At 52.2% G+C, this 27,635-nt stretch overlaps 1 protein-coding gene across 1 annotated transcript; it reads right to left on the bottom strand.

Moving 5' to 3' along the window:
• Nucleotides 1-33: 33 nt before the first annotated feature.
• Nucleotides 34-27,609, bottom strand: LOC116641921 (fer-1-like protein 4). The gene is given in 40 exon segments (XM_032419933.1): nucleotides 34-889; nucleotides 892-965; nucleotides 1,062-1,156; nucleotides 1,289-1,540; nucleotides 1,542-1,576; nucleotides 1,986-2,227; nucleotides 2,421-2,519; nucleotides 3,662-3,747; nucleotides 4,289-4,438; nucleotides 4,897-4,899; nucleotides 5,025-5,178; nucleotides 5,583-5,753; nucleotides 5,952-6,079; nucleotides 10,214-10,314; nucleotides 10,317-10,329; nucleotides 10,424-10,561; nucleotides 10,638-10,744; nucleotides 10,836-10,878; nucleotides 11,504-11,635; nucleotides 11,724-11,782; nucleotides 11,891-12,089; nucleotides 16,535-16,696; nucleotides 16,802-16,909; nucleotides 17,360-17,534; nucleotides 17,664-17,794; nucleotides 18,220-18,347; nucleotides 18,481-18,631; nucleotides 19,441-19,593; nucleotides 19,983-20,099; nucleotides 20,174-20,257; nucleotides 24,647-24,751; nucleotides 25,208-25,328; nucleotides 25,424-25,509; nucleotides 25,940-26,122; nucleotides 26,323-26,411; nucleotides 26,647-26,731; nucleotides 26,812-26,874; nucleotides 27,129-27,260; nucleotides 27,380-27,435; nucleotides 27,594-27,609. Coding segments are annotated over 40 exon segments (4,521 nt in total). The 3' UTR covers nucleotides 34-794.
• Between the last annotated feature and the right edge of the window lie 26 nt (nucleotides 27,610-27,635).

Raw genomic sequence — 27,635 nt, 5'->3', positions numbered from 1 at the left:
TAGCCCACCCCCCACCCCACCCTCCCACCCCCAGTGACCCAGTGTGGGCCAGGCTCCTTCAGGACTAGGAAAGCTTTCTCCTGGATGTGAATGTGGGCAGACGTGAGGTTGGTGCTGCCATCCTGCAGTTCTGAGGGGGGACCCTGTCTACAAATGAGCTAGCCCCCAGAGGGCAGCAGAGCTGAGCCCAGAGGCGGAGAACCAGTCCTAGTGACATCGTCTGAACCCTGTGACAAGCTGCCAGCTAAACCCCGGGAATTGCAGCTATGCCGGCTCCCCAGAATCCCTTTTTGCTTAAGCCAGCTTGGGTTGGGATTTCTCTTTGCAACCAAAAGTGTGCTGATGTGCTTACTCTCAGCGTTGAAGAATAAACAAGCTAATGACGTGCGCAAAGTGCTTAGCTGTCACGGAATGGATGGCAGAAGCCATAGCAGGTTAAGTGAAAGGGACCCAGTCATTGTCAGGAGCAGGCGCAACAGGTGGGCTGCTCAGAGGGCATGACAGCTCAGTGGCCAGGACCTCCTCTTCCTTGAACTTCCTGCCAGGTCCCGTTCTTCCTCGGGGCAGCCTCCCACCCCCGGGTGACTCCCCAGCACCTGTCACCCAGGAACATTTCGGTTTTCCGCCCCCTGTATTACCACGTACAGCTACGTCCAGGCGTCAGAGGGGAGGCACAGTCAGGTTTATTCAAGGAAAGCAGTGAACTCAAACAGCTCGTGCCGGTGAGACGGACTCCCCAGGAGCGGGATTTGAGGGGCTGGGGTTCCGGGAAGAGGGTCCAGGGTCGGTTAGGGTCAGGGCCGGTGGAGGGGGCGGGAGATGACCTGGCTGATCTGGCCGGGCATGGTGTAGCCGACCAGGAGGAGGAAGACGGTGAGCAGGGCCAGCACCAGCACCGGCGCCAGATGAGGAAGAGGAAGGTCTTCAGCGGGTTCACAAACCAGCTGAAGGAGGTCTTCGGGCGGCTGCGGGGGGAGAGGGGGGAGAGGGGGGCGTTGGAACTCCGAGGAAGCCCCTGGGCCGCCCCGGCTCGAGCCCCGCCTCCCGTGCCGCCCCCTCACTTGGGCTTGCCCAAGCGCTCGGGCTCCTGCCGCCCCTTCCCCACCGGCCGCTTCTCCGCCTCCTCCGCGGTCGGCAGCTCAAACTCTGCCTCCACCTTCCCCTAGAGAAAGGGGGAACAGAGGCGGCGCTCGGAGGTGGGCTCAGGCCCGGCCCCCCCCCCCCCCCCCCCCCCCCCCCCCCCCCCCCCCCCCCGGGGGCCCGCCCCCCCCCCCCCCCCCCCCGCCGCACCCCCCGTGAGGATGTGGACGTTGCCTCCGGGGTCTGTGAACGCCAAGTCCTCCGGCCGGTCCTTCCTCCTCTTCCTCCGCCTCTTCTTGCCCGCTGGAGCCTCCCGCTGCTCCCTGGGCTCAGCCTCTGGCTCCCGCAGCTTCACCACAGGCCACCAGCCCCGCAAGCGGCGGCAGCGAAAGAGGTTGCACCTAGGCCCGGCCCCGTCGCGGGCCAGCCGCACGGAGCAGAGCTCGGGGCCCTGGGCACCCCCGCACCATGTCTGGCAGCTGCAGCTCCAGGGATCCTGCAAGTCCAGAGCCCCCTGGGTTAGGCGAGAGATCAAGGTGTGTCTGGGCCCCGGGGGAGGAGGCCGCACAGCAGGACTGTGCCTCGGGGCATCAGAAGCACAGCCCACGCGTCAGCAGCTTATCAGAGCCTGGCGAAACGGCCAAGGATGGGGCCAGAATGCCAAAGCAGGGACCACGGTGTCAGAGTCCAAAGTGACCTTGGATTGGGGACTTTGGGTGGGAATGGAGGTCACTGCTCTGGGCTAAGTTCAGTAATGAGGCCAGAAAGCCAAGATTAGCGACCTAGGGTCTGAAACCCAGGATTCAGGGCTGGGTTAGAGTAGGGAACCATGGGCCAGAGGGGCAGGGGCAACGAGGGCAGAAATTGGGGCCCGGGGATGAGGCAGGAGGAAGGCCAAGCCGTACCAAGAAAGTCGTTGGCGGAGACGCGGTCATAGTCCCAGACCTGCAGGACCAGCACCGCGGGCTGCCGGACCTCGGCCTCCTCCAGGGCGAAGGGTCCGGGCCTGCGGCGGACGCTCACCTCCCGCTCCGTGGGCAGGTAGTCGAAGCGGAACACGAAGCGCCAGTTGAAATTCCCCTCCCCAGTCAGAGAGTTGAAGTGAACGTCTGTCTCCTGCTTGTCATGCTCCAGGCCCTTCACCGGGCTGCAACCAGGGGAGAGGGGCAGGCGGAGCGCTGGGCCCGGGGCACAAGGACCCAACCCAGAACCCAGCTCTCCCCCAGCTCCCAGCACCCATCCTGGGCCTAGGAGACAGGGCTCTGGCTCAGCCCAAGGCCCCAGCGCCTGTGATCTCACCTTAGTCCACAGCCATCTGTGTGGGTGGCCCACAGGCTCACCTTGTCACATAGATGTCACTGGACAGCTCTTCAGTGAGTGGGTTCACATCATCCAAAACCACGTCCTCCGTGTTCCAGATGATGACTCTGAGCTCATAGCTGGGGGATGTAGTGGAAAAGAGTTTGCAGACTCTTGAGGGGGTCCTGACAGGGGCTGCAGGAAGCAGGAAGGACCTAGGCCATGGCCATCACGTTCACTGAGCACCTCCATGTGCCCAGCTGGGTGATCAGGATGTTTGTGGGACTTAAGGGGATCACCCCCACCACAGCAGATGGTACCAGGAATGGTCTGTTGACCAAAGCTGGGCTAACTAGTTTCTCCCATAAATTTGGAATCCGGAGCCTGAAAGGTTGAGTAACATCAGACACAGAGTTGGAGCCGCCACCAGCCAGGGTGACATGCAAGCTGCAGTTCTAGGGTACAGGGGAGAGAAAGCCAGTCTGCAGCGACATGTGGGAGGGGAGGGAGACAAAGTGGGGATGAGAGCGAGCAGTCCCTGAGGGGCAGAAGGAGGGGCTCCAGCTTTCCTGTGCTACCCCAAATAGCCCTGTCCTTGGCTGTCATGGGTTTTCCGGGCTATCTCGTTTTCTCTTGCCCACCAGCAATTTCCCCTCATTTGTTGATAGCACCGTGATTTCCTGTTGGTGAGCCCCCCCCCTCTGACCCCCACACTGGCAGTCTGTGTGATTCTAGTGGGGAAGACCCACCTCCCCCTGGCTCCAGAGGCGGCGACACCCCCTAGGCCATCACCCAGGACTGGCCAATCAGCGTATCCCAGCCCCCCAAGCACAAGGATTGGTTAAGGGATCAGCATTCGATGCAGGCTGATCCGAGGAGAGTCAGCCCCGAGACTTTTGCTCTTGCCAGTAAAGACGTGTTTATTTTTCTGCTCAAGGAGTCTAGCTGGTGAGATGTAAGCCTGGCACTGTTAGCGCAGCCACCCTGCCCCCAGACTGCAGAAGCCGCCCTGAGAGTGACAGCAAGGAAAGCGGAGCCCAGAGGGAGAAAGTGACAGATTGCGGACAACATCTGAAGTATGAATCCCCTACGCACAACTCCACTCCGACGAGCTCAAGTCCGAAGGGGGTTTATTGGTATTTAAGCTCTTTTGGTTACAAGTGACAGAGCCCCTCCTCACAATGGCTTATGAGAAGGAAGGGAAATTAATGGCTCACCTAACTGAAAAGCCTGGGTCACCAGCCTGTGCCTGTCCCAGGGGAGGAAGGGTCAGAGCGCTCACCTGATTGGCTGTCGAGGCTTGATGTCAACTGGGGGTGGGGCAGGCACATGGCGGGGGAAGATATCGATCCACATGTGAAGGGATCCCTGGGAACACAGGACCAGGCTGAAGGGTCCCACTGAGGACCCCACCTCCCCTGATAGCCTTGTGGCTAGAGGCTGTTGTCCTGACGGAGGCAAGAGCTGGGGTCAAGAGGGCACAGTCGGGGAGATCCCGGGGTGGCAGGTGGGGGGTGCGGGCGGGAAATGAAGGTAGAGTCTGAAGTGGGGGTTCCAGTGCTGAGGTTAAGGATCAGGCCCTGGAGTGGAAGGTTGAGGTCAAAAGTAAGATCTGGTGTTCCCAAGGTCCAGATCCTAGGGACCTGGTGTTGAGGTCAGATTGGGAGTGCCAGGTCTGAGCCTTGGTGGCCCCGGGGTGGGGGATCCTGCAGGGACAAAGTCAGGGGTGGAGGTATGGAGTCCAGGATGGGGGTCTAAGACTGGAGTGGGAATGCTGGGGACCAGGATCAGGAGCCAGAATCGGAAGTGGTCAGTAGAGGTCTTGGGGAAAGGGCATCCCGAGGGCCCAGGGTCCAGGAGCAGGTGGGAGTCCTGGGGTTCTGGGGTTGGGTGCTGAGCCCTCCCTCGCCTGCAGCAGCCCTGGGCTGCGGGGAGGGTAGAGGGGCCGAGTTTCCACGTGCTCAGGCACCAGCTGGATCCCAAGCTCCGGCCTCTCTTGCAGCACCAGCAGCGCGTGCGCCTCCTCGGGGACCTCCCTGGCCCCCGGGGGCCCCCCCACCTGCAACAAGAGGTACGCAAGCTTGGCTTCTGCACACTTCCCAGCTCGCCTGCCTTCCTCCCCCACCGCTCAACCGAAGTGCATAGCTGAGGGAGCTGCTGGTTGGGACGAAGCCCATGGGCTGGGAGGGCAAGTCCACAAGGCACAGAAAGTGGGGAGATGCTTCTCTAACAACTTTTCCCAGTGAAAAGCCAGCAGTCGAGGGACAGTGGGATTGGAGGGGCCACGGCTTTGCGAAGACTCTTGTTTAGGGACAGACCACCAGCCATTTATGAGGCATGAGCTCAAGTCTGCAGCCATGTCTTGTCATATGGGACCCCCTATGGGCCACCCTATGTTCTGGAAGCTTGATTAGCTATGCCTCTGAGAGGTCTGCTTTGACTCTTTGAGGATCATGCTCACCTACAAAGACCATTTTCTCCCCTCCATCCAAGAACCTCGTCCTTACTCAGCCAAACTCCCTTCCTCTGCTTGCCAAAGGAGACAGGCTTTTCTGGGGACACACTAGAGTAGGCCCCAGGGGCCCCCTGTACCTTGTTTAACCATCTTGCTCCCTCGGGGTTGTCCATCAGAGAGGGGCTGGTACCTGGGGGCAGGGTCTCGGCGGTGTTGGAAGGACTTTGCTGCCCACCTTGACAGCCCCGGCTCAGCACTCAGGGCCGGAGAGGCCACAGCGTTGGCACAGCCCCGCCAGGATCTGCGGAGGCCGGAATGCATCCCGCCAGGCATTGTACCCATCCCTGTGGGCAGAAAGAGAAAAATGCCTCAGTTGGGGTCAGCATATGGACACAGTGGGCACAGGGGCAGGGATGGGGACCCCTGAAGACATGGGATCCAGGAAGCAGATTAGTCCTCCCTTATGGTAACCATGAAAACCGAAGATGTATGCCACATACTCCAATGGAGGAAATACTGGTGTTACCTCCAATTTTGCAGCTGAGGAAACGGAGGCTCAGAGAGATCAAGTGACTTATTATAAGACCCCAAATCCTAAGCCCAGGTTTTGACCCACTATGCTATATGGTCTTGGTCATGGGGAGTTCCCCTTCTATGAAATCAAAGGATCTGGACACACCAATGGGAATGTAAACTTGAATGTCGTTGGTCAGACTCAGAATGGCTCCTGAGGGTCTGTAGGACTCACACGTCATACTGGGAGGCCAGCCCACAGTTCGCCCTGTGGTGGCCATAGAATCGGTTTTCCAGGTCAATGTGGGTCTCCCCAATGAGGTCATTAAAACCCACGAGGTCATGATCAAACACAGCCACAGTCAGCTCTGGCTCGGCAGGGAAAGAGACATCGAGCTCCAGGACCCTGGCCAGGAGGGAGAATGGCTGAGGACACCCCCATGCCCTACGAGGTGGTCTTGTGGGGGCAGGGGCTCCAGGGGTCTCAGCAGCCTCTGTCCATTCCCGCACCATCACCACGCCAGCTGCCTGAGTGGGAGCCCTGGGGCCCCCGGGGTCAGAGGGTAAAGGCGCTCCCATTCCCAAGCCCAGGGCCCAGCCTCACTCTCCAAAGACGGGATTCAGCTGCTTGGGGATGTAGCGTTCCTTGGTGTCCCGCAGCTCTCGGCCAGCACTCACCACCACGTAAGGGTCTGCCTTGCCGTTGAGGTCCGCAGGAGCCAGATTGGTGACCTAGGGCGACAGGAGGTGGGGCTGAGAGAATTGTCATGGTTGTAACCCAAGGTTACCCTTGCTGGACCAAATCTCAGAGTTAAGTGTAAGCAGCAAGTTACCAAGGAGAGATCTCCCACCATGAGGAATTAACTGAGAGGTTCGACATGACTTTTATTTTCTTTTAAATTAATTATGAAATGTTTAATGTGGAAAGATGTATAGGGCTTTAATATTCAAATCATAACTTTATTATTCACTTTTCTTTTTTACAATGATAAAGATATTTTAACTAATATAAAAATAAATCAATGACGTGTGTGCCCGGCTTAATAAAGAAAACACTACCAACAAATGGAATCCCCTTACCTGATTTAATTCCCTCTTCATCCCTGAAGTAGCCAGAACCCTTTACTTGAGGTTTAGGACTCACACAAAAAAAGTGAAAATAGTTTTACTACATGTACACACATCCCTAAGCAATATACAGCACCATTTTGCGTGTTTTTTATGTATTACACTTACTTCTCTGGTTTGATAACTACATCATTTAATAAATACATAACAAATTACTGAAGTATAATTTATATACAGCAATATATTTTTAGTGTTTACACTCCTATCTGCAGTGGTATGAGCATTCCAGTTGCTCCAAATCTTTAGCAACACTTGGTATTGTCAGTCTTTTTTATTTTAACCATTCTAGTGTATGCAGAGTGGTAGCTCACTGTGGTTTAATTTGCATTTCTCTGATGACGAGCCATGTTGAGCATCTTTGCATGTGCTTATTCACTTTGTGTATGATAACTCACTGCCCAGGGCACCTTTCATATGGAAACCCAATCCAGAGCCCATGCTCTGAACCATCTCCTCCATCTGGCTCTTCTACTCCAGGAAGTAAGTTCCTCTGTCCTAATCACTCCAGAGCCAGGTACCAGACAAGAGACAGCGAGACAGCCCCTGTACCCAAGAGCCTGCTGGAATTATTCACACTAACCAATCCTAAGTCTGCTTACCCTGCCTTGCCTTGCTTTTCCTGCAGAAACCACAACAGAGGCTCTGGCCCTTGCATTCTCCTTTGGACTTCCCTGTGTGGCCCTGTACCGCCCAGCCCACCCCCTCCTCTTGAGGACTGAAACAAACAACAGACTATCTTTCTTCTTCTTTTTTTTAGTATTTTATTTATTTGTCAGAGAGAGACAGTGAGTGAGCACACAAGCAGGGGGAGTGGCAGGCAGAGGGAGGAGGAGAAGCAGACTCCCCACTGAGCAGGGAACCCGATGCGGGACTCCATCCCAGGACCCTGGGATCACGACCCGAGCCCAAGGCAGACACCCAACTGATTGAGCCACCCAGGTGTCCCCAGACTATCTTTCAAAGGCAATCACCTCCTGATCTGTTGGCCTTGCCATACATGGATAATAACAAAATCCTGGGTACATGATTTTAAAACAGTTCCTGCTTTTAATTTTTTTCCTCTAAAACCACGTATTTTCTTGGGAAGCTCAGCACTACATTTAAAGAGGTTTTTACATTTTCTCCAGTATTTTTAGCTTTCAGTGAGCAATGCAGGCTTTAACCCTTCAGGTGTGCCCTTCGCCTTTGAGACACAGACGCTGCTGACACTGAGCTCCACTGAGTGATGTCCTCACCCCCTTACACACACACACACACACACACACACACACACACACACACACACAAACTTCAACCACTTGGCTCTTGATAGCTCTTCCAGGCTTCCTGCTGGTTTGCAGCTGTAATTCTTTCCTGATTTCACCATAAGCAGAAGCTGGATTTTTGTTGTTCCCTTTGGTTTTGGATGATTTTCAGGAAGAGAAAGGGGAAATGCCCTGTTGGTGCCAACTTCCACAAACTGGGAATCATCCAATTTGCTTACTTCACCCAAATTTAATTTTTTTAAGTTTTTATTTTAATTCCAGTTAGTTAATATACAACGTTCTGTTAGTTTCAGGTGTACAATATAGTGATTCAACACTTCCATACATTACCCGGTGCTCATCACGACAAGTGCCCTCCTTAATCCCCTTCACCTGTCTCACCCATTCCCCAACCCCCTTGCCCCCCGTAACCATCAGTTTGTTCTCTATAGTCGAGTCTGTTTGTTTCCCTTTGCTCATTTGTTTTGTTTCTTAAATTCCACATATGAGTGAAATCATGGCATTTGTCTTTCTCTGACTGACGTATTTCACTTAACATTATACTCTCTAGCTCCACCCATGAATTCATCCTAATTTGTGTTGGGAGGGGCGCCTGGGTGGCTCAGTCGGTTAGGCTACCTTTGGCTCAGGTCATGATCCCTGGGTCCTGGGATGGAGTCCCGCATCGGGCTCCCTGCTCAGCGGAGAGTCAGCTTCTCCCTCTGCCCCTCCCTCTGCTCATGCTGTGTGTGTGTCTCTCTCTCAAATAAATAAATAAAATTTTTTAAAAACATTTTTTTTGTTACAAATAATGCTAGGATGAGCAATTCTTATGTTTCCTTGTATACATATGTAAGAATTTGCCTGGGATCATATCTAGAAGTATAATTATTAGGTATTGATAATGAAAATCTTCTATTTTCCTAAATATGTCAAATTGTTCTCTCAAGCTGTTATAGCAATTTACATTCTGTGGCAGGCAGAATAGTGCGCCCCCACCACCAAGGATGTCCACCTTCGAATCCCCTGACACGGCAATGGGAACTCTGCAGATGTGGTTAAGAATCACGAGATTGACATTCCATTCTCAACCAAAGCTTCTCTTTAAATAGTTTATTATGGAAAACTGTCACACTAACTTAAAGGAAAGGGTGGGGAGATATGTAAACTGTCTGCTAAACAAGTAAATAGAAATACTGAATGTGAAAAAAAAGAATCATGAGATTATTCTAGTTTATCCAGGTAACCCAACGTAACCACAAATGTCCTTATAAGTGGAGGGGAGACAGGAGAGTCCGAGAGAGATTTGAAATTGCTACCCTGCTGGCTCTGAAGATGGAAGAAGAGGCCGTGAGCCAAGATACACAGGCAGCCCCCAGGAACTCGAAAAGGCAAGGGAATGATTCTCCCCAAGAGTCTCTAGAAGGAATGCAGCCCTGCCAACAACTTGATATAGTCCAGTAGAACGTATTTCGGATTTCTGCCCTTCGGAACTATAAGATAATACATTTCTTGGGGAAGACATTGTTTTCTATTTCCCCCAGTTGAAGCAGAAGCTGAAACAGACCATTTCCCTAAAAGGTTCCTTTCCCAGTGGGTAGACTGCCTCTGGCCCACCTTTCACTATGAGCAGAGCCCTTCCTGGACGCTGCTTCACACAAGGGTCTTGGTTGTGGCTCCCATCTTCAATAGGTTATTAGGAACCAAGGCTCAGGGTCCAGGTGTGGACAAACCTCTCAAGACAACCTGCACTTCAGGGACTGGGATTCCTGCTGCCTCTTCATCCTATGCCCATTGGGAATTCTTATTTTTCCATTCCATTGCCCATTCTTATAAGCTTAGCATTCATTTAAGGTTGTTTATCCAGCAGTTCTAGATGTATTACATCGGGAAGTTATTTCAGACCATCTAGTCTGTGATACTGCTAGAAGCAGAAGATCAAAACGACTCCTACCATCGAATTATGCACTAGGATATGCCACAGAACATTTCTTTAATTTCTGTCTTGCTCAGAATCCTTATATTTAAACCAGATAAAAGCACAGTATCTATTCTGGGGCTGGGATCGAAGGGAACAGAGCAACCCACTCATTCCTCTCAATTCCCTGAGATGCCTTTCAGGAAACTTCAGGGCCCCGCTGAGTGCTGTATGCAAACCACAGCAAGGCAAGGACCTGTATGAAGGTATTGAACAACAAGCGATTGTGAAACTTGAGATTCAGAGCTGCACTCTTCTTGGAGTTATACTCGCCATGCTACGAACTAAGGGTCTAGAACTATGAAAAAGGAGTCAGAAGACCTAAGCTCTAAATCCGGATTGTGCCATGAGCAAGCTCTGTAACCCTGGGGAGTCTCTTCACTTGTGCCTAAGATTCCCCACCTGAAAAATGAAGGAGGTAGACTCTGAGGTTCCTTCCAAATCCTTCAGTCTGTAGCTTTTCTGTATATTACCTTAGCTGGAGTCGGAGGTGGGCTGGGGTGATGGGATGCTCACCTTTACCACATGTACTCTGACCAGGAGCTTGATGGGCCGGTTCTGTGGGACTCCCCGGGAGATCTGGGGCTCAGAGAATGACACTGCCTCTGATTCAGGTAAATAAGGAAGGATCCCTGGATTTGGGGGAGACAGAAAAATCCCTGGGAAGAGAGTCTTCCTCCTACATCCCCACCTGTACTCCTTGCCTCTCTTCTTTCCCCAACATACCTTGAACTTGCCTACAGGACGTCCAGACCCTTCTTCTTCTCCATCTCCATCCTGGCCCCCTTGCCCTCGGTACAGGGGAAACACATTCAGCCAGTCTTCAAAGTGGTTAAACTCTTCCTCCAGGATGCCATTGTAGATCTGAAAGGCAAGGGCCTCAGTGACAGGCCGATGGCCAGAATCCTAGCACAATTCTCTCTCCCAGATACCCACTCACCTTCAGGGTGGCTACTGCTTTCTTCTGGGATATGGAGCCTTTGACTTCAGCCTCACCCTGACCCTGGTCTTGGGCCTCCCCATCCACAGAAATGAGGTTGACCCCGTCTGGGAATAGCAGAAATGCCACAGTTAAAAATACTGGTGTCAGAGGAAGGAGGGAGACAGAGAGCAGGAGCAAGAAAGCCAAATCTCCTACCTGACTGCCCGGGATCATCCATTTCATCCTCCTCAAAGTTGGTCTGAAATCAAAGGGCAAGTCAGAGGTTCTTCCCTTCCCCTCACCTCCTTAATCTACCCCTTGTCCAGGACAGGGAGTTGGGAAACTTCAGTTCAAGGTCCAGCTGTGTGAACCACTTGCATTTTCAAAGCTTCAGTTTGTCTAGTCCTGCGCTGCCCCAGACAGTAACCCCCAGCTATGTGTGTCTAGTGAGCACTTGAATTGAGATGTGCCGTAAGTGTAAAATACACACCAGATTTTAAAGACTTAGTATAAAATAAGAATGTCAAATATCTCATTATTAATTTTGTATAATGGTTCCTTGTTGAAATGGTATTTTAGATATATTAGGTTAAACAAAATATATTAAGATCAATTTTACCTCTTTCCTTTTACTTTTTAAAAAATCTGTCTACCTAAGAAGTTAAAATGACATATGTGGCTCACATAGTTCTGACAGCACAGCTGTAGATAATAGAGTTAGTAATTTTCAGCTTCCAGAACTGTTACAAAGATGAGAAGAGGTATCTAATGAAGAGCTCTGAAAAGCTGTGGAGCATCTCACGCCACATTTCACGAGATCCTTCTTCTTGCCATTTATCCTCCTCAACCTCCAGCTGCAGCCCGGGACCCGCCCCTGCCCCCACCTGCCCCTGGAGCTCCTGCAGCGAGGCGTAGTACTTGGACCACCAGTCAAGCTCTTCAGGATCTGGGATGTCCTCCTCCAGCTCAGGGCCTTGGTTCAGGAGGCTCCCCAAGGGGAGCTTCTTCAGAGGAGCCTAAGGGAGAGAGAACTCAGTGCCCCTAACCCAGCACCACCCTAAGCCCCGTCAGCCCCTTCTCCACCCATCTCCCATACCCCATCACCTTCAGAAGCCGTCTGGACATCCCCACTTCAGCCAAGAAGGGATCCAGGGACTTCTGTCCTGGGAGAGGGGAAATGATACCAGGAGGAGGTCACGTGAGTAGAAGTCAGACTCCCTGGAGCCATCTCAACCAGGAACCAGAGGGGCTTCTGTCTGGTGGCCCCTTACCTTGTGGTCCCTTGAGCACTAGGTCCCCTGTCTCCTCCTCTTCTCCTTCCTCCTCAGGGGGATCCTCATGACCCCAGAGTATGAATCGCACCATGTGGGAGACAATATGGGAACCGACAAGCACGGTGCGGCCAAAGGCCCGGCGCTCAATCACCAGGATGCTGAGCGGGGGCTGCAGGTAAGGCTGCTTGGGCAAGTCCTGGGGTGGGGAGAGAGGAACTGGGTCTCTGAAGGCCTGGAGAGGAGGAGAGGCAGCAGCAGGGTCTGCCTTCTCAGCTCAGCTCTGCCATAGCCTCATCGTGTCATATCTGGCAATGACGGAGCCTGTTTTCCTGGCAAAAAGGGACACAATCCTGGACTCAAAAGACTGGTGTAAATATCAAATGACATAATAGATATAAAACTACTTTGGAGCCTACAAAGCGCTAGCAAAAACATGTGGTGGTGGCGGTTGCTATTATATAAAGGACCAATGTTTAGTTTGGTAATATAGGTTTAGAGCCATAAAAATATGTATGTCCTTTATTTATTTTTTTAAGATTTATTATTATTATTTATTTGAGAGAGAGAGAGCATGAGAGGGGGGAGGGTCAGAGGGAGAAGCAGACTCCCCGCTGAGCAGGGAGCCCCATGCGGGACTCAGTGCTGGGACTCCAGGATCATGACCTGAGCCAAAGGCAGTCACTTAACCAAGTGAGCCACCCAGGCATCTTGTGTATGTCCTTTTTTTTTTTTTTTTTTAAAGATTTTATTTATTTATTTGACAGAGAGAGACACAGTGAGGGAGGGAACACAAGCAGGGGGAGTGGGAGAGGGAGAAGCAGGCTTCCCGCCGAGCAGGGAGCCCCACACAGGGCTCGATCCCAGGACCCTGGGATCATGACCTTAGCTGAAGGCAGACGCTTAACGACTGAGCCACCCAGGCGCCCCTGTGTATGTCCTTTAATACAGGAATTCTATATCTATAAGTGGATCCTAAGTGGGAGGGACAATAATTAAAATACTGTATTGTTAGATTTATTTTATATATGTGTGACAATTATCTCACAAAGGAGGAAGGAAAGAATGGCGCTATGATGGAGAAAAGTTTTACTGGAACGAAATTAGTATTAATCTGAAGTAGATTGTGAAAAATCAATCTGTATACTGCAATCCCTAGAGCAACTACTAAGTGAAAATCAACAAAGGAATTAAAGCAGTACACTAATAAATACCTATTTAATACAAAAGAAGGTGGTAAAGGAGGAACAAAAATATACATGAGACACATAGAAAACAAACAGCAAAATGGCAGATGTAAATCCAACCATTTCAATAATAACGTCAAACGTGACTTTGATGTGAAAACAAAGGCTAAAGAAATGTAGAAATAAATGAAGTTTCCTTTGCAGCCCATTAACAACTACTTAAGACAGGCAGAGTGACCTTCCTCCACACTCAACTAACTGCCTGGTTGCTAATCCTTTGCTAGAGGCAAAAGGCAACCTTAGACTGACATTAGCCTGACCTCCAGGATCCTGTAAATCTTCTTTAACATATAAAAATCCCTCGGGAAACGTCCTTTATCTCTACCTCCCAAGATATATGTTAGCCATCATCAAGCATATAGCCCACTGATACACACCTGAAGGATCTCATGACTGAAGTTGTTGGGGTTTTTTTAAGATTTTTTTTTTGGACAGAGCGAGACAGAGAGAGAGGGAACAAAAGCAGGGAGAGTGGGAGAGGGAGAAGCAGGCTTCCCGCGGAGCAGGGAGCCTGATGCGGGGCTTGATCCCAGGACCCTGGGACCATGACCTGAGCCGAAGGCAGACGCTTAACCGACTGAGCCACTCAGGTGCCCCATGACTGAGGTTGTTATTAAACAGTAATAAATGCCCTTTTCCTACAACAACTAGACCTTCAAATCCTGGAAACCTTGCTTCCGAATTCCTTCGAGATTTATGCTATCCCTAACCCCCTCCCAACTTGAAAGTCTATAATGGGGGCACCTGGGTGGCTCAGTCATTAAGCGTCTGCCTTCGGCTCAGGTCATGATCCCAGGGTCCTGGGATCCAGCCCCGCATCAGGCTCCCTGCTCCGCGGGAAGGCTGCTTCTCCCTCTCCCACTCCCCCTGCTTGTGTTCCCACTCTCACTATCTCTTTCTGTCAAATAGATAGATAAAATCTTTAAAAAAAAGGAAAGTCTATAATGGGCCACTCCTCATGCCCCATTGCAGCTCTTCCTGCCCACAGGTCCTGTCCCCACGCTTTAATAAAACCACCCTTTTCACACTGATGACGTCTCAAGAATTCTTTCTTGACTGTTCACTCCAGGACCCCAACATTTCACATCAACTTTATTAAACACTGCACTCAAAAGGGAGAGATTGTTGGGGTACCTGGGTCGCTCAGTCAGTTAGGTGTCTGACTCTTGTTTTCAGCTCAGATCATCTCAGGGTTGTGAGATCCGCGAGGGGCTCTTCGCTCAGTGTGAACTTTGTCTGAGATTCCCTCCCTCTCCTCTGCCCTTCCCCCCTCACCCCTCTTGGGCATGCCTGCACACTCTCTTTCTCTCAAATAATTTTTTTTTTTTAAAAGGCAGAGATTGTCAACTGGATTTTTTTAAAAAAGATTTTACTTATTTGAGAGAGCAAGAGAGAGAGAGCAAGAGAGAGAGTATGAGTTCAGGGGAGGGGCAGAGGGAGAGGGAAGAAACAGACTCCCTGCTGAGCAGTGAGCTAGACACTGCTCAATCCCAGGACCCTGGGATCATGATCTGACCCGAAGGCAGACGCTTAGCCGACTGAGCCATCCAGGTGCCCCAGATTATTTTTTTAAATAGATGCAACTAGGGGCGCCTGGGTGGCTCAGTCGTTAAGCGTCTGCCTTCAGCTTGGGTCATGATCCCAGGGTCCTGGGATCGAGCCCTACATCGGGCTCCCTGCTCAGCGGAAGGCCTGCTTCTCCCTCTCCCACTCCCCCTGCTTGTATTCCCTCTCTCGCTGTCTCTCTGTCAAATAAATAAATAAAATCTTTATTTAAAAAAAGACATAACTACTGGAACACCTGGGTAGCTCAGCCTGTTAAGTATCTGACTCTTGATTTCATTTCGGCTCAGGTCATGATCTCAGGGTCGAGGGATCAAGCCCAACATCAGACTCCATGCTCAGTGCTGAGTCTGCCTGAGATTCTCTCTCTCCCTCTGCCTGCCACGCTTTCTCTCTCTCAAATAAATAAATCTTTTAAAAAAAGATGCAACTACCTAATGTCTAAGAGACACTCTTCAGAAAGACACATAATATAGGTTGAAAGGAAAAGAATGAGGAAAGATACGTGATGCAAACAGTAACCATAGCGAGCTGGAGTGGCTATACTATCAGGCAAAATAGACTTTTAAGACACAAAATTTACTGGAGGCAAAAAGGGACATTTTATAATGATAAACATCAATTCATAGGAAGTTATAACAATTGTAAGCATATATGCACCTAACAACAGAACCTCAAAATATAAGAAGTAAACTGCAACAAAATTAAAGGGAGAGAAAACAAGTTAACAATAATAGTTGGAGATTTCAATAGCATATTCTCAACAATGGACGGAACTAGTCAGAAAATCCCCAGGAAGGCTTTCTTTAAGGCTTACATAATGTTATCAACCCAGCTTGACCGGACATCTGTAGAGCACTCTACCCAACAACAGAAGAATGCTCAGGCATTCTTTTCAAGTGCACAAACGGAGAGAGGGATATTCCTCCCTTTGCATGACGAGATGGGAAATGAAACACTCCCTAGAAGTTCAGTGAGCAAACTGCTTTCAGCTTCACCCGCTTACAAGCACAATCAAGTTTTCAAACTGAAAACTCCTGCATGTGAAACAGAGTCAAGAAACTGTTAAGGGTTTTGTTGTTTTTGTTCTTTGTTTGTTTGTTCTTGTGGGGTTTTACCCCATTGCAGTCTGGACAACACTTTGTCCCTGTCCCCCAGGCACAGCATTCTTCAGTGTACAAACCCTTTCACCGAGATCCTTTCCCTCACTGGCTCCTCATAGCACTCCTGTAAGGAGGCATTTGGTGTATCACCTTCAATCTTTCTTTCTTTTGTACCTGTTACTCCTTTAAACAAACAAACAAACAAACAACACTAAAACTCAACTAAGACAAGTGATCTGACAAGCTCCGACATGGCATTGTCAGAATTTGAGTCCAAAGTCCACACTATAAGAATTACAAAATACACAAAGCATGAATTTTTCTTCTTAGCCCCTGGTGTCTCAGAGACTAGATAGATTCCTTTTGACTTATACTTCATGACACTTACCTAACCCACTCATTCAACAGAGCCAAGAGAGCACCACCAGCCAGAGATTAGCAAACTATAGCCTGCAAGCCAAATCTGGCCCACTGCCTGTTTTTGTAAATAAAGTTTTATTGGAACACAGTCATACTTATTCATTTACTTGCTGTCTGTGTCTGTTTTCATGCTACTAAGTCAGAGGTGAGTAATTGCAACTGCGACTGTATGGCCTAAAATATTTACTATCTGGCTTTTTATAGAAAGTTTGTTCCCTTGATTAATCTAAGATAACTGGCTGGGAATTCACCATCCCACTGCCCTTTCACTTCTTAGTCCAGCATTTCCTGCTCCCAGCCCACGTCCTCACCACAGTCAGATGCCTGACGAGTTCAGTGAAATCGGGGTTCTCATGGTAACTGGCCAGGACCTCTGACTCCACACGTCACCCAGCCACCTCCAGCGCAACCTGGGGCTGCTCCACCTCAAACAGATGCACACGGCCAAGGCCTCTCAGACCCCAGAACAGCACCTGGGGTCAGGAAGCGAGAAATTCAGCAGCCTGCATCTGACAGAGGGCACCCAGATGTGCGTGTGGCGGGGGTGGGGGGGGAAAAGTGAGTGTGCCCAGCAATACCTCAACACGGAACTCCCTGAGCACTGGACGCACATCAGGTGGCAGGGACAGGCGTCCAGACAGGTGCTCAACCAGTGGTGTCAGGTCTACATCACTTAGCACTGAGGGCTGCAGGGGGCAAGAGATCAGAGATCAAGGAGGAAGCAGCCAAAGGAGGGAGATCTGGGCTCAGGGAGGGGACATTGAGAGCTGCCAGTGAAATCTCAATCCAGAGGAACTGGGCAAGGCTGGATGGGCAGGAAGGGAGCATCCCAGGAAACAGCCAGGTACAGGAAGGGAGGGTGGGCATCTGAGGCACAAGGATCCACCTGCAGTCTCGGGTCTCTAGGGCTGGAAACCTGGCAAGGTGAACCTACAGTGTGTCTGCTTCTAATGTTCCCTGAAGTCAGGAGGTCCAGTGAGGTGACCCCAGGACAGATTTGCAGCCTGCATTCTCTAGGGGCAAAGTACTTGGAGGGGTAACCCCAGGATATGTTCCATAGTCTCTGGAGCTGGACCACCTGAAAGAATAACAAGAGGAGTCCACAGCCTGTGCCGGCTAAGGCAGGGTACTCTGACCTCGAGCCGGCCGCTGTAGTCCAGTTCAATGAGTTCAAAGGTGGCGATGAGCTCTCCGGCTGCCCTGGGCCCCCTCCTTAGGGGGAAGAACTGCAGCTCAGGGCGTTGGTAAGGGTCCTCCATCAGCTTTACCCTTGGGGCAGCCAGTGACCTGCCCAGGAACACAGGGGGGGCCCTGTGGAGAGCAGGACAGTGAAGACAAAAGTAGAAGACACTCAGGAGCCAGGGGAGGGGGGCATCAAGATGAGGAGTGGGGGCACTCAGGGGTGGAAACACAGGTGGGGCCCAGGCCACACTCACAAACTTATTGTGGTCAAAGACATTGACGAGCACTAACGGAGGCTCCTCCCGCAGATGCTCCCTCCTCCCATCTATGATCAACTGATCAAACACCAAGAGCTCATCCCGCAGGGGGCTCAGCGTCTGCTCCAGGACCTTGGGGGCCATGCAGAGAGTGAGTCAAAGGCAGGCATCCAAAGAATCTCCCAACATACATCCCAGGTGAGCATTCTTGCCCTGAAGTAATACTTTAAGCAGCTGTTTATCACAAAAGGAGGGAAAGTGTGATAAAGATGAGAGTGCCCTTCAGACTGGGGTTAGAGCCTGCCCTCCCAGCCTGGTCCCCCTAACTGTAATCTGCCGCCCTTGGGGCGAGTTCTACAGTCAACCCCAGAAAACAATTCCTCACCCTGAAGGCCCTCCAGTTTTATACGACCCCCTAAATCAGGGCAGTCCAAACCAGTATCCTGTCCTGAAAATCCAGGGCAGGAAGAGAGACTTAGGGCCTGAGGAAATGCTCAGCCTTTACCCCACATTGTCTCCCGGAGCCCCCCCAACCCACATCCCAGTTCAGCCCTCACCCGTGTGGTCTGGCACTGGGTAGAGATGAGGACTCGAGCAAAGGGGTCTGAAAGCCGACTGTCATCTGCTGCCAACACCCCTCGGGCCTGGTACAAGTGAGCTCGGAGCTGGAAGTAGCTGAAGTCGGGTGGGGAAAAGACAAAGATGTTTGCTCAGGGGACCACTGGAGTCCCTGACCCCAGACCCCTCCCCACTGCCCCCAGCTGGGCATCTAGCCTCACACCTCGGGCAAATATCGAGCTGGGCCCTGTACTCACCATCCCGGTACAGGTGGTGTGGCAGCCCCTCGGAGGGCTCGGGCAGCAGGTCCCCGGGGGAGCTCTGAGGTGCAGCCTTGGCTTGCTTACCCAGCCCCAGCCACAGAAGGAGCTCCAGCTTGGCACAGACCTCACCAGGAGCTGCCCCAGGTGCCTACTGTAGGGAGGTGGCATGTTAGCGTCTGCCTCTTATTACCCCAGCTAGACCAGCCCCTGCTCCCCCAGGCCATGCCCATACTCTCTGTATCGATAGATCATTCCCCGATGCCAAATCCAAAGAGTACTCCCTGTACCCTACTCTTTCATCCCACTTCCTGCCCTCCATCCAGTACCCCATTACCCTGAACACTCCCATTCCCTAGTCTTCCTGCTCCAACACCGTCACTTCCTATACCAAACCCCACACCCCCAAACTGTGCGCTCCCACACCCCACACTTACCTCCTCGGTCCCCTCCGTCCCAATACATTTAGATTCCCTGTCCCCTACCCCAACAGTCGTCACAGCTCCTCAGCACTAGGGACCCCTGTTGGCATCTATTCCAGGGACACCTCAATTAGAAACATTTTGCCCCAAACCAGCTGTACTTATAAGGAACTGACTAGTCACTCTCCCATCTTCACTACCTGCCCATCTGTTGGAGCCCAGGCAGCCAAATGGCCAGTGTAGGCTCAGAGCTCTCAAAACTTGGTGTTTATCTCACATCAAAGTGGACCTAGGTAAAGGCACAACCTCTTTTGGCTTTTGGGATAACTGAAAAGGTATACTTTTAAAAATTAAAATAAAACATTTTTTAACTTTAAAAAAGTTCTTTTAATTGAAAAAAATTTTAAATAAAGTTTTTTCACTAAAAAAAGACTTTGGGGACCCCTTGTTGGGAACCACAGGCCTCTACCCTGTGCCCCTCACTTCCACCCTCAGAGCCTCACCCCACTCCAGTCTCCAGCAACCCACACCCCCTCACTGTGAGCAGTAGACTCTGGATCTTCCCACAGTCCCGGCCCCGTTCCTCCTCAACCACAGAGAACAGCACATCCTGGGCAGGGATCCGGGCCCAGGCCACGAGGCGCCGCCCACTGAGCATCCAGACCAGCACATCTGGGAAAGGTGGCTGGGGCTGCGGGCAGAGAACGGGGTCATGGAGAGAGCTGAGACCACCTGCTCCCACAGCTTCCACTGGACAGATGGACAAAATACCCAACATAGCCCTGACACAGACCCGTAAACCCCAGATCCATGTGGCCATCTGCCTCCTAGACATCTCTCCCCTGGATGCCCCACAGGCAACCTCAAAGTCCAACCTGACTTCTTTGTGTGTGTGTGTGTGTGTGTGTCTGTGTGTGTGTGTGTGTGTGTGTGTGTGTGATAAAATATGGGTAGCATAAAATTTACCACTGCAACCATTTTTAAGTGTACAGTTCAGTAGTAATTGTTGTGCATCAATCACTGTTGGGCAACCATCACCACCAGGGTATTCAGGGTAGGGAAATGGTGGCCCGGTGTTACCTCCTGGGCCAGGAAGCACAGTTTTGCCAAGAGCTTCTTGGCCAGTGCCACCTTCTCTTACACATTGCCCTGTCTCAGACCCCGTAGAAGCCTCAGTCCTTGCTTTGCCAACAGGTTCTGGAAGGGCATGAAGAAAACATGAGTGGTGGGCCCCAGCTAGGTGCCCCAGGTCCCCCTTCCCCAGACCATACCAGGCTATGCACCAGCAGTTTCCCTCGGCAGCGCTCCAGGGCATTGGGCCAGGTCATTGTCCTGCGCTCAGCACTGTGGCAGAACTGTTTGCAGCGAGCAGGGGCAGGCATGGCAGGTGGGAGTCAAAGGAGGGAACGCGGACCCTTGGGGGCCACCTCCCTCAGAGCAGGCCTCCCACCCACAGACTTCCTCACAGCCCCTCTCTCTCACGTTCCTAAGCCAACCATGGCTTCTGTATGTGGACCACTCCCCAATTCAGAGGCCAGCCTCCCCTTGGAGCCCCAGAATGCACTAGTAGGTAACTATCTACTGCCTGGCTACTCAAGGCTGGCCCAGGACCAACAGCATTACAACCACCTGGTTAGAAACACAGCACCAGCCCCACCCAGACCTGCTGCTAGAACCTGCATGCTTACTCCCTGGCGGATTCCAACGCACACTAAAGGCTCAGAAGGGCTGTGCCTGACAGTCCCCAAATTGACCAGTGGTAGCTCAAACCAAGTGCACGATTTCCAATTACCCCCCAGCCCCCAAAAACCCTGTTTTACTTCAAAACTTCAGAGAAACCCTTCACTGCTTTCTTTCACTCACATTCCACATCAATCCACTGGCATATTATTTAGGCTCTACCTTCAAAATATGTTCAGCATCTGACCACTTTTCTCCTTTCCTAGCACCGCCCGAGTCCAAGCCACCATCATTTCCCACCTAGGACTACTGCAACAGCCTCCTAGCTGTTCTTCCCATGTCTGCCGGCCACTCTTCCCCCCGCCCCCATGCCCGAATAGTCTCAATACAGCATCCAGAGTGATCTTGTCAACACTTTTCCAGACTATTTCACTCCTCTCCAGAGGTTTCTCATCTCAGAGTAAACAACAGAATTCTTCAAAAGGCCCTACATAATCAGGCTCCCTTGACCTCCCTGTCCTCACCAAATACTACTCTCCCCTCATACACAACCCAACCGTCACACAGGCTGTTCTGCTCCTCCAGGAATACACCCAGCCCATCACCACCTCCAGGCCTTTGTATTAGCTGCTCCCTCTGCTAGAATGTTTGGCCCCTGGATCTTTGCATGGCTCACTTCCTGTCTCCATTCAGGCCTCTCCTCAAATGTTACCTCCTCTTAGACCATTCCTGATCATCCCATCTAAACAGCCCCAGCCGGGGCGCCTGGGTGGCTCAGTTGGTAAAGCGACTGCCTTTGGCTCAGGTCATGATCCTGGAGTCCCTGGATCGAGTCCCGCATCGGGCTCCCTGCTCGGCAGGGGGTCTGCTTCTCCCTCTGGCCCTAACCCCTCTCATGCTCTCTGTCTCTCATTCTCTCTCTCTCAAATAAATAAATAAAATCTTTAAAAAATAAATAAATAAATAAAATAAATAAACAGCCCCGGCCACTTTCTCTATCCTCATAGTCTGCTTTATTTGTCTCTCCAAATAAAAGGTAATAGAAAGCCCCTAGGGCAGGGACTTCATTCTGATTACCACTGGACCCTCAGGCCCTGGCACCTAATTGATGCTGAAAAAATATTTCCTGGGTAAAGTAAAATGATTTTTTTAAAGATTTTATTTATTTATTTGAGAGGGAGAGAGCACAAGTAGAGGGGAGGGGCAGAGGGAGAGGGAGAAACTGACTCCCTGTGGAGCAGGGAACCCGATATGGGGCTCGATCTCAGGACCCCGGGATCATGACCTGAGTCAAAGGCAGACACTTAATGGACTGAGCCACCCAGGCACCCCAAATGATTTTTGAGACATAATATTTTGGGCCTTTTATGACCCATGATGATTTCTTAAGTTTTTATTATGGAAATTTTCAAAAATATATAAAATAAATAACTCCAAGGATTTTTCACCTAATACTGCTCCCAGAGCTTACACTTTTAGCTTACTAATGCTCTTTGCTCCCAAGACTTCCATTGGTAGAAATAATCAACAAAATAAACCTTGAGTCAAATCTTACCTTTTTTTTTTTAAAGATTTTATTTATTTATTTGAGAGAGAGAGAATGAGAGACAGAGAGCACGAGAGGGAAGAGGGTCAGAGGGAGAAGCTGACCCCCCGCTGAGCAGGGAGCCCGATGTGGGACTCGATCCCAGGACTCCAGGATCATGACCTGAGCCGAAGGCAGTAGCTTAACCAACTGAGCCACCCAGGAGCCCTGAGTCAAATCTTCTTGATAAGATTTAGATCCGTAAGATTGGATTCATGGAAATTGGATCTGATAGAAATAATAGCCACAAAAGAAAACCACACTGGCCAAAGCTATAAATAGTGAAATATGATATGGACAAATCTTTCATTGAAATTTCCTTGCCAAAGAATAATTTCAGTAATAAAATAATTTTAGTAAAGTGAAAATAGAAACAGTGTAATCGCACTGTATAGAAAATCAAGCAAGGAATTAAACTGGATTAAGGGTGGTTACTCTTTGGGAGATGTAAAGAATGTAGACAGAGAAAAGATACAGTGAAGCCCTGGGACATAATCACACAAACATTTGCAATATGTACAGTACAAGAAGAGAGAGGGAGCCAGCAAAAGAGAAGGAATGGCAAGGGAAGCAGAAGGAAAACCAGGGGCATGGAAGCCAACAGCAGAGTCTTTCAAGAGGAGGGTGGGGTCAACTGCGTCCACTGACACTGAGCAGAAAAGTGTCCACCTACAACCCACCTACAACCAGGCCCTTGACTGAGTCCTCCTTTCACCCTACCTCTGCATGCTGGAGCTCTCCAGGTCCTCAGATTTCTTTTTTCTCTGCTCCCTAGGTAATCTTATCCAGTTCCATCTATGTGTTGAAAGTCTCCCCAGAACTCAACTCATACAGCTAGCTGCCTAGCAGACATGTCTGCTTCTAAGTCTAATAGACATCTCAAAGTTAACATACCCCAAAATGAGCTTCTGATATTCCCTTTGTTCCCATCAGACTTTCTCCCTCTTGTTTTCCATCACTCAGTAAATAGCACCATCTATATAGTTGTGCAAGCCAAGATCTTGAGAGTCATTCATGACTCTGCACATTTTCCTCATCCCCTATACTTTCCATTCACAAGTCCTGAGGTGTCCAAAGTTCAAATTGCTCTTGAATCCATTCATGTCACTTTATGTCCACTGCAACCACCCTAGATTCATCATTATTGGTCACCTGGATTATCACAATGCCCTCTTTAGTAATCTCTTTGCTTCCTCTCTTATATCATCCCTCTGCCACCGACGCTTTTTAAGGATAAGTTAGAGCATATCCCTTCTCTTTTCAAAACCGTCAGTGGCTCCTGATCTAACTCAGAGAAGCCAAGGTCATTACAATGGCCAATGAGGCTTCCACATGCCTCTCCCCACCATCATCTTCCTTTCCCCCCCACACACCCTGCAGCCTCATCTACTCTGCTCACTCTGCTGCAGTCACACTGTTCCCTTCCTTCTCCTCAAACACACCCAGCATGTTTCACCACAGTGCCTTTGCTCATGCTGTCCCTTCTGCCTGGAACACCCTTACAGATACAGCTTGCGCCTTCAGTTTCTTCATGTCAACTTCACAATGGCCTCTCCTCGCCACCCTTTCTAAAATTGCAACACCTCTCTCTAATATTTCCTAGCTTTGTTTTCTCCCTAACACTATCCTTATCATAATTCTTATATGTCTTCCTTGCTGTTTACATGTTTCTTATCTGTTTGCATCCAACTCCCACCCTATCCCCCACCAGAATATAAATTTCAGGATTTTTTGTCGGCAAGAATGCTTTTTCACTGTTATTCCTGTACCTAAAACAGTGTCTGGCATGATAAGTGCCATAAATATTTACTGAATAAATGGATTAATAAATCTTTTGAGAAGAGGATCAGAAAAACACTCAAGTACCTGGAGCAGGTTATAGAATTCAAGGCAGTGAAGGTCAAAGATGGAAGTCACTAGAACAAGTACATGTGGTTACAGTAATGACCTGGTAACTGGGGACCAGTTGATGCTGCAGGAGAGAAAGTGGACAACTGCAGAGCTAATTCCTCCAGTAGGTGAGAGATGAAATCAAGATCACAGCCATGGCTATGGGAGCAGGGACCCTTCCTCTGCTGTAGCAGGAGGGAGAGTGAGCAGATGGATGCAGAGCTGGCAAGGCAGTAGACTGGATGGAGGAAGACGAGGCTCCTATTTTCTCCATGAAGAAGGAGGGGAAGTCAGTAGCTGGAACAAGTGTGGAGAAAAGAAGCAAGGGAGATTCTGAGGGGAGGGCGGGTAAGGGAGCTTAGGTCTCTAGGAGAGGGAGAAAGGGAGCCTACTGGAGGGCAGTGGCCTAACCCCCAATAATTTCCATCAAGTTCCCTTGATATAGATAATCATCTCCTTCTCATTCTTCTGTAAAAGTGCTGAGCAAACGCAGCTTCCAGCCGCCCTTGGCTCCAAACAGCCACCGCGAGCCTCCCTGACCCTGGTATTTGGCGCGGTGACCCGCCGCAGTGAGGCGGAGGCCCCCAGCTCACCTGCTCCCCGCTACCAGCTCTTCCAGCGCCTGTTTCAGCCGTGCGTAGGCGCCAGGCCCCGGCCTGCGCTGCAGAATCTCAACCTCCTGCAGCCCCTGGTCCTGCGCGCAACAGGGCCGAGGGTCAGAGTCACGAGTCCGACCTCTTTTAGAACACCCCCCCACACCCCCACCCCCCACCCCCCCCAGAGCCCGGCCCACTCACGGCCGCACCTCTGGGCCCTTTGCTTCTTTAGCCTCACCCTGTTCGTGGTTCCTTTTTTCTAGCTCTCTGCTGGCTCCACGTCTGGGGGGCTGGACCCCCAGTAGCTTTACCCACGTCCTTCGCCCGGCCCCTTCCTCGGTGTAGCAGCCCTGAAGCCCTGTCTTCCCACAATTTGTGGCCTTCTCAGTTCGCCCAGAGCTGTCCTCTTTGGCTCTCCAGCCTTGCACCTGCGAGGTGCTGGCTCCCCCGTGCTCTACCTATTAGCCTCGCCCCAGAGCTCCCTTCAAAGGCCGCCGTCTTCCCGACACCCCTACGTGCTGGCCTCTCCCTGTGGGCGCCCGCCTCGCCCTCACCAGCCTCTCGGCCACTTTCCGCACGCAGTTAGTGCTCTGCGGGCGCCCCGTGTGATCCTCCCAGCGGCTCCACACGCGCACGCACGGCTTGCGGTGACGCAGGGACAAGCACAAGTAGGGCCTGCGCGGGGCAGAGGAGAGCAGAGGGGGCGAGGGGCAGTCGTGGGCCGCTGGGGACCTCCCAACGCCCTCCTTCCAGCCACCAGGAACACTCACCCGTTGCCATCCATGGGCTCAGGCCGCTGGGCAGGGGTCCCTAGCTCCTCCTCCTCCACTGGCAACCCGAGGGCGGGGTTTGTAGTCTGGGGGCAACAGGTGAGGCTCCGAAGGGAGGGGCCGGCTTGGAGCACAGGTTACCGGGCGTGGCCCGAACTCTAAGCGGAGCGGGGTCTCCGGGGTGGCGTTTGCCGTCGGGCGCGGGACCCAGGGCAGGCCGGGCCAGGCGGAGGCAGCAGGCGCTGGCTAAATGCGCTCACCCGCGCGGCCCGGGTGTGAGATCTGCCTCAGGTCCAGCACGCGCGTGGCGACGGCCGCATCGACCAGGGGCGCGTCGTCCCTCAGCTGCAGACGGAGTCCGCGCGTCGGCGGCGGGAAGAGCTCCACGAAACTCAGCTGCTCGTTCCACTCGGGCGCCGCCGCCTCGCCGCGCACGGACGTCTCGCCCTGAGGGCCGCGGCGAAGGCCGGCGGAGAGGGGTCAGCGCGGGACCAGGGCCCGACGGGAGGGACTTACCTGCTGCCCCACGAAAGACACGCGCACGTAGGGGTCCATGAGGACGCGCTGGTCCTGCAGGGCGCGGGCCGGACTCCGCAGCAGCCCCGGGCGCAGCGCCCGCAGCCCCTCTGCGCGCTCCACGCGCACGCGCAGCCGCGCCCACGGCCTCTGGGCCGGCACCCGGCGCGGCAGGAGCAGGTTCTAGGGGAGCCGGACGCTGAGGCGGGGCGGTGCCGCCGTCTCGGCCCCTCCCCCTCTCTGCCTCCCAGAGGCCACGCCCGGTCCTCCTTTCCCCCCTCCCCCTCCCCACCCGCCCTCACCCCAGCTCACTTCTCGATGTCCGAACTGTGCCCGGGGCCCGGGGCTGGCAGCGGAGTGGGCAGGTCCCCGCGCGCCCGCACGGACAAAGTGACCTTGACGAAGCCTTTGGTCCCGGCACGGGTGTCCCGGGGATCGTGCAGCGGAGCCCATTTCTGGTAGAAGTGGTCATCTGGGGGCGGAGGGGCGAGCCACGGGTCAGGGGAGACCCGCGGGCTGCACGGGGCAGTCGTGGGGCTGCGCTGACCCGGGTTCATGTCCGACTCGGTAGGGAGGAGCGGGAGTGCCTGGAGGTCAGCCTTAGGAAGAGGCTTCTGTCTCCGAAGTTAGTATCTAGGGATCAGGGCCCAGAGGGTCAATTTCCCCTGTCGGTGCAGATGAGTCTAAAGGAGGGGAGGGTTCGGTACCTGGCTGGTCGAAGATAATGCCCAAGTCCATCCTGAAGGTGCCTATCTGGGAGGCCATGAAGGGGATGGTCTGCGAATGGAAAGCCTGGGGGAAGGTGGGGTTAGTTCTGGAACTTCGGCATCCCCCTTTCTCTGGCGGATACCTCTTATTCCTACCCGCCTCACCGTGATCTCCAGCAGCAAGTCTTGGAGGTGAAGCCGGGTCTCATGAAATTCGAACAAGAAGTACTAGGTTGAAGTGGGGTAACAAGAGAGGTGAGAGAAGGTATATGTGAAGGGTTTACGCCAGCTGGCCCCTGCCTCTTGCAAAGAGAACGCCCCCCTCCCCGTCCTGGCGCCCCTTGGCACCCTTTCCCTCACGGAGCCCCTCTTAACCTCAGGCACTTGCTCAGTTCCACCTAGGCCACGCCCCCTCCACAGACAGGGTAAATCCTGGGTCCCACCGGTTCTCTCAGGCCCCACTCTTCCTTAGTCGCACGCACCTCGTTGTAGAAGGGGCAGTTAGTCCCGCACTGCGTGGCGGTCACTCGGCGCTGCTCCCCAACACGCACTGCCACATAGGGGTTAATGTTGACTCCTACCAGCTTCTGGGCCTCGAGCACTGTGACCCCCACCTGAAGGGGGCAGGAGCAAGAGAAAAGGAAGCCATCCCTGCCAAAGTAGGGGGGAAACCCAAGTGTGTGGAGAGTGGGTGGTATTCCCCAAGGGTTCGGGCCCAGAGGGAGAAGGATACCTGGAAGTCCCGAGCTCTGGACACCTGGAAAGGATCCCCTAGGGCCAGGGCCCGAGCTCAGCTGCCTGCAGGAAGGACAAGGTCAGCTCTCACTTCACTTCCTCTCTCGGACCTCCTACACACTCTTGCTCAGCGATACGGATAAGACCTCCTCTCCCTCTGAACTTCTGGATTCTGAGTCCTTTCAGTCTGTCTGGCATCCATCTCAATATACCCAGAATTTGACTCATTCCTGGAGCCCTGAGACCATTCATTC

This window comes from Phoca vitulina, unplaced genomic scaffold, assembly GCF_004348235.1.
Source record: "Phoca vitulina isolate PV1807 unplaced genomic scaffold, GSC_HSeal_1.0 scaffold22, whole genome shotgun sequence".
Classification (NCBI taxonomy): Eukaryota; Metazoa; Chordata; class Mammalia; order Carnivora; family Phocidae; genus Phoca; species Phoca vitulina.
This window is presented reverse-complemented; position numbering and strand designations above follow the sequence as displayed.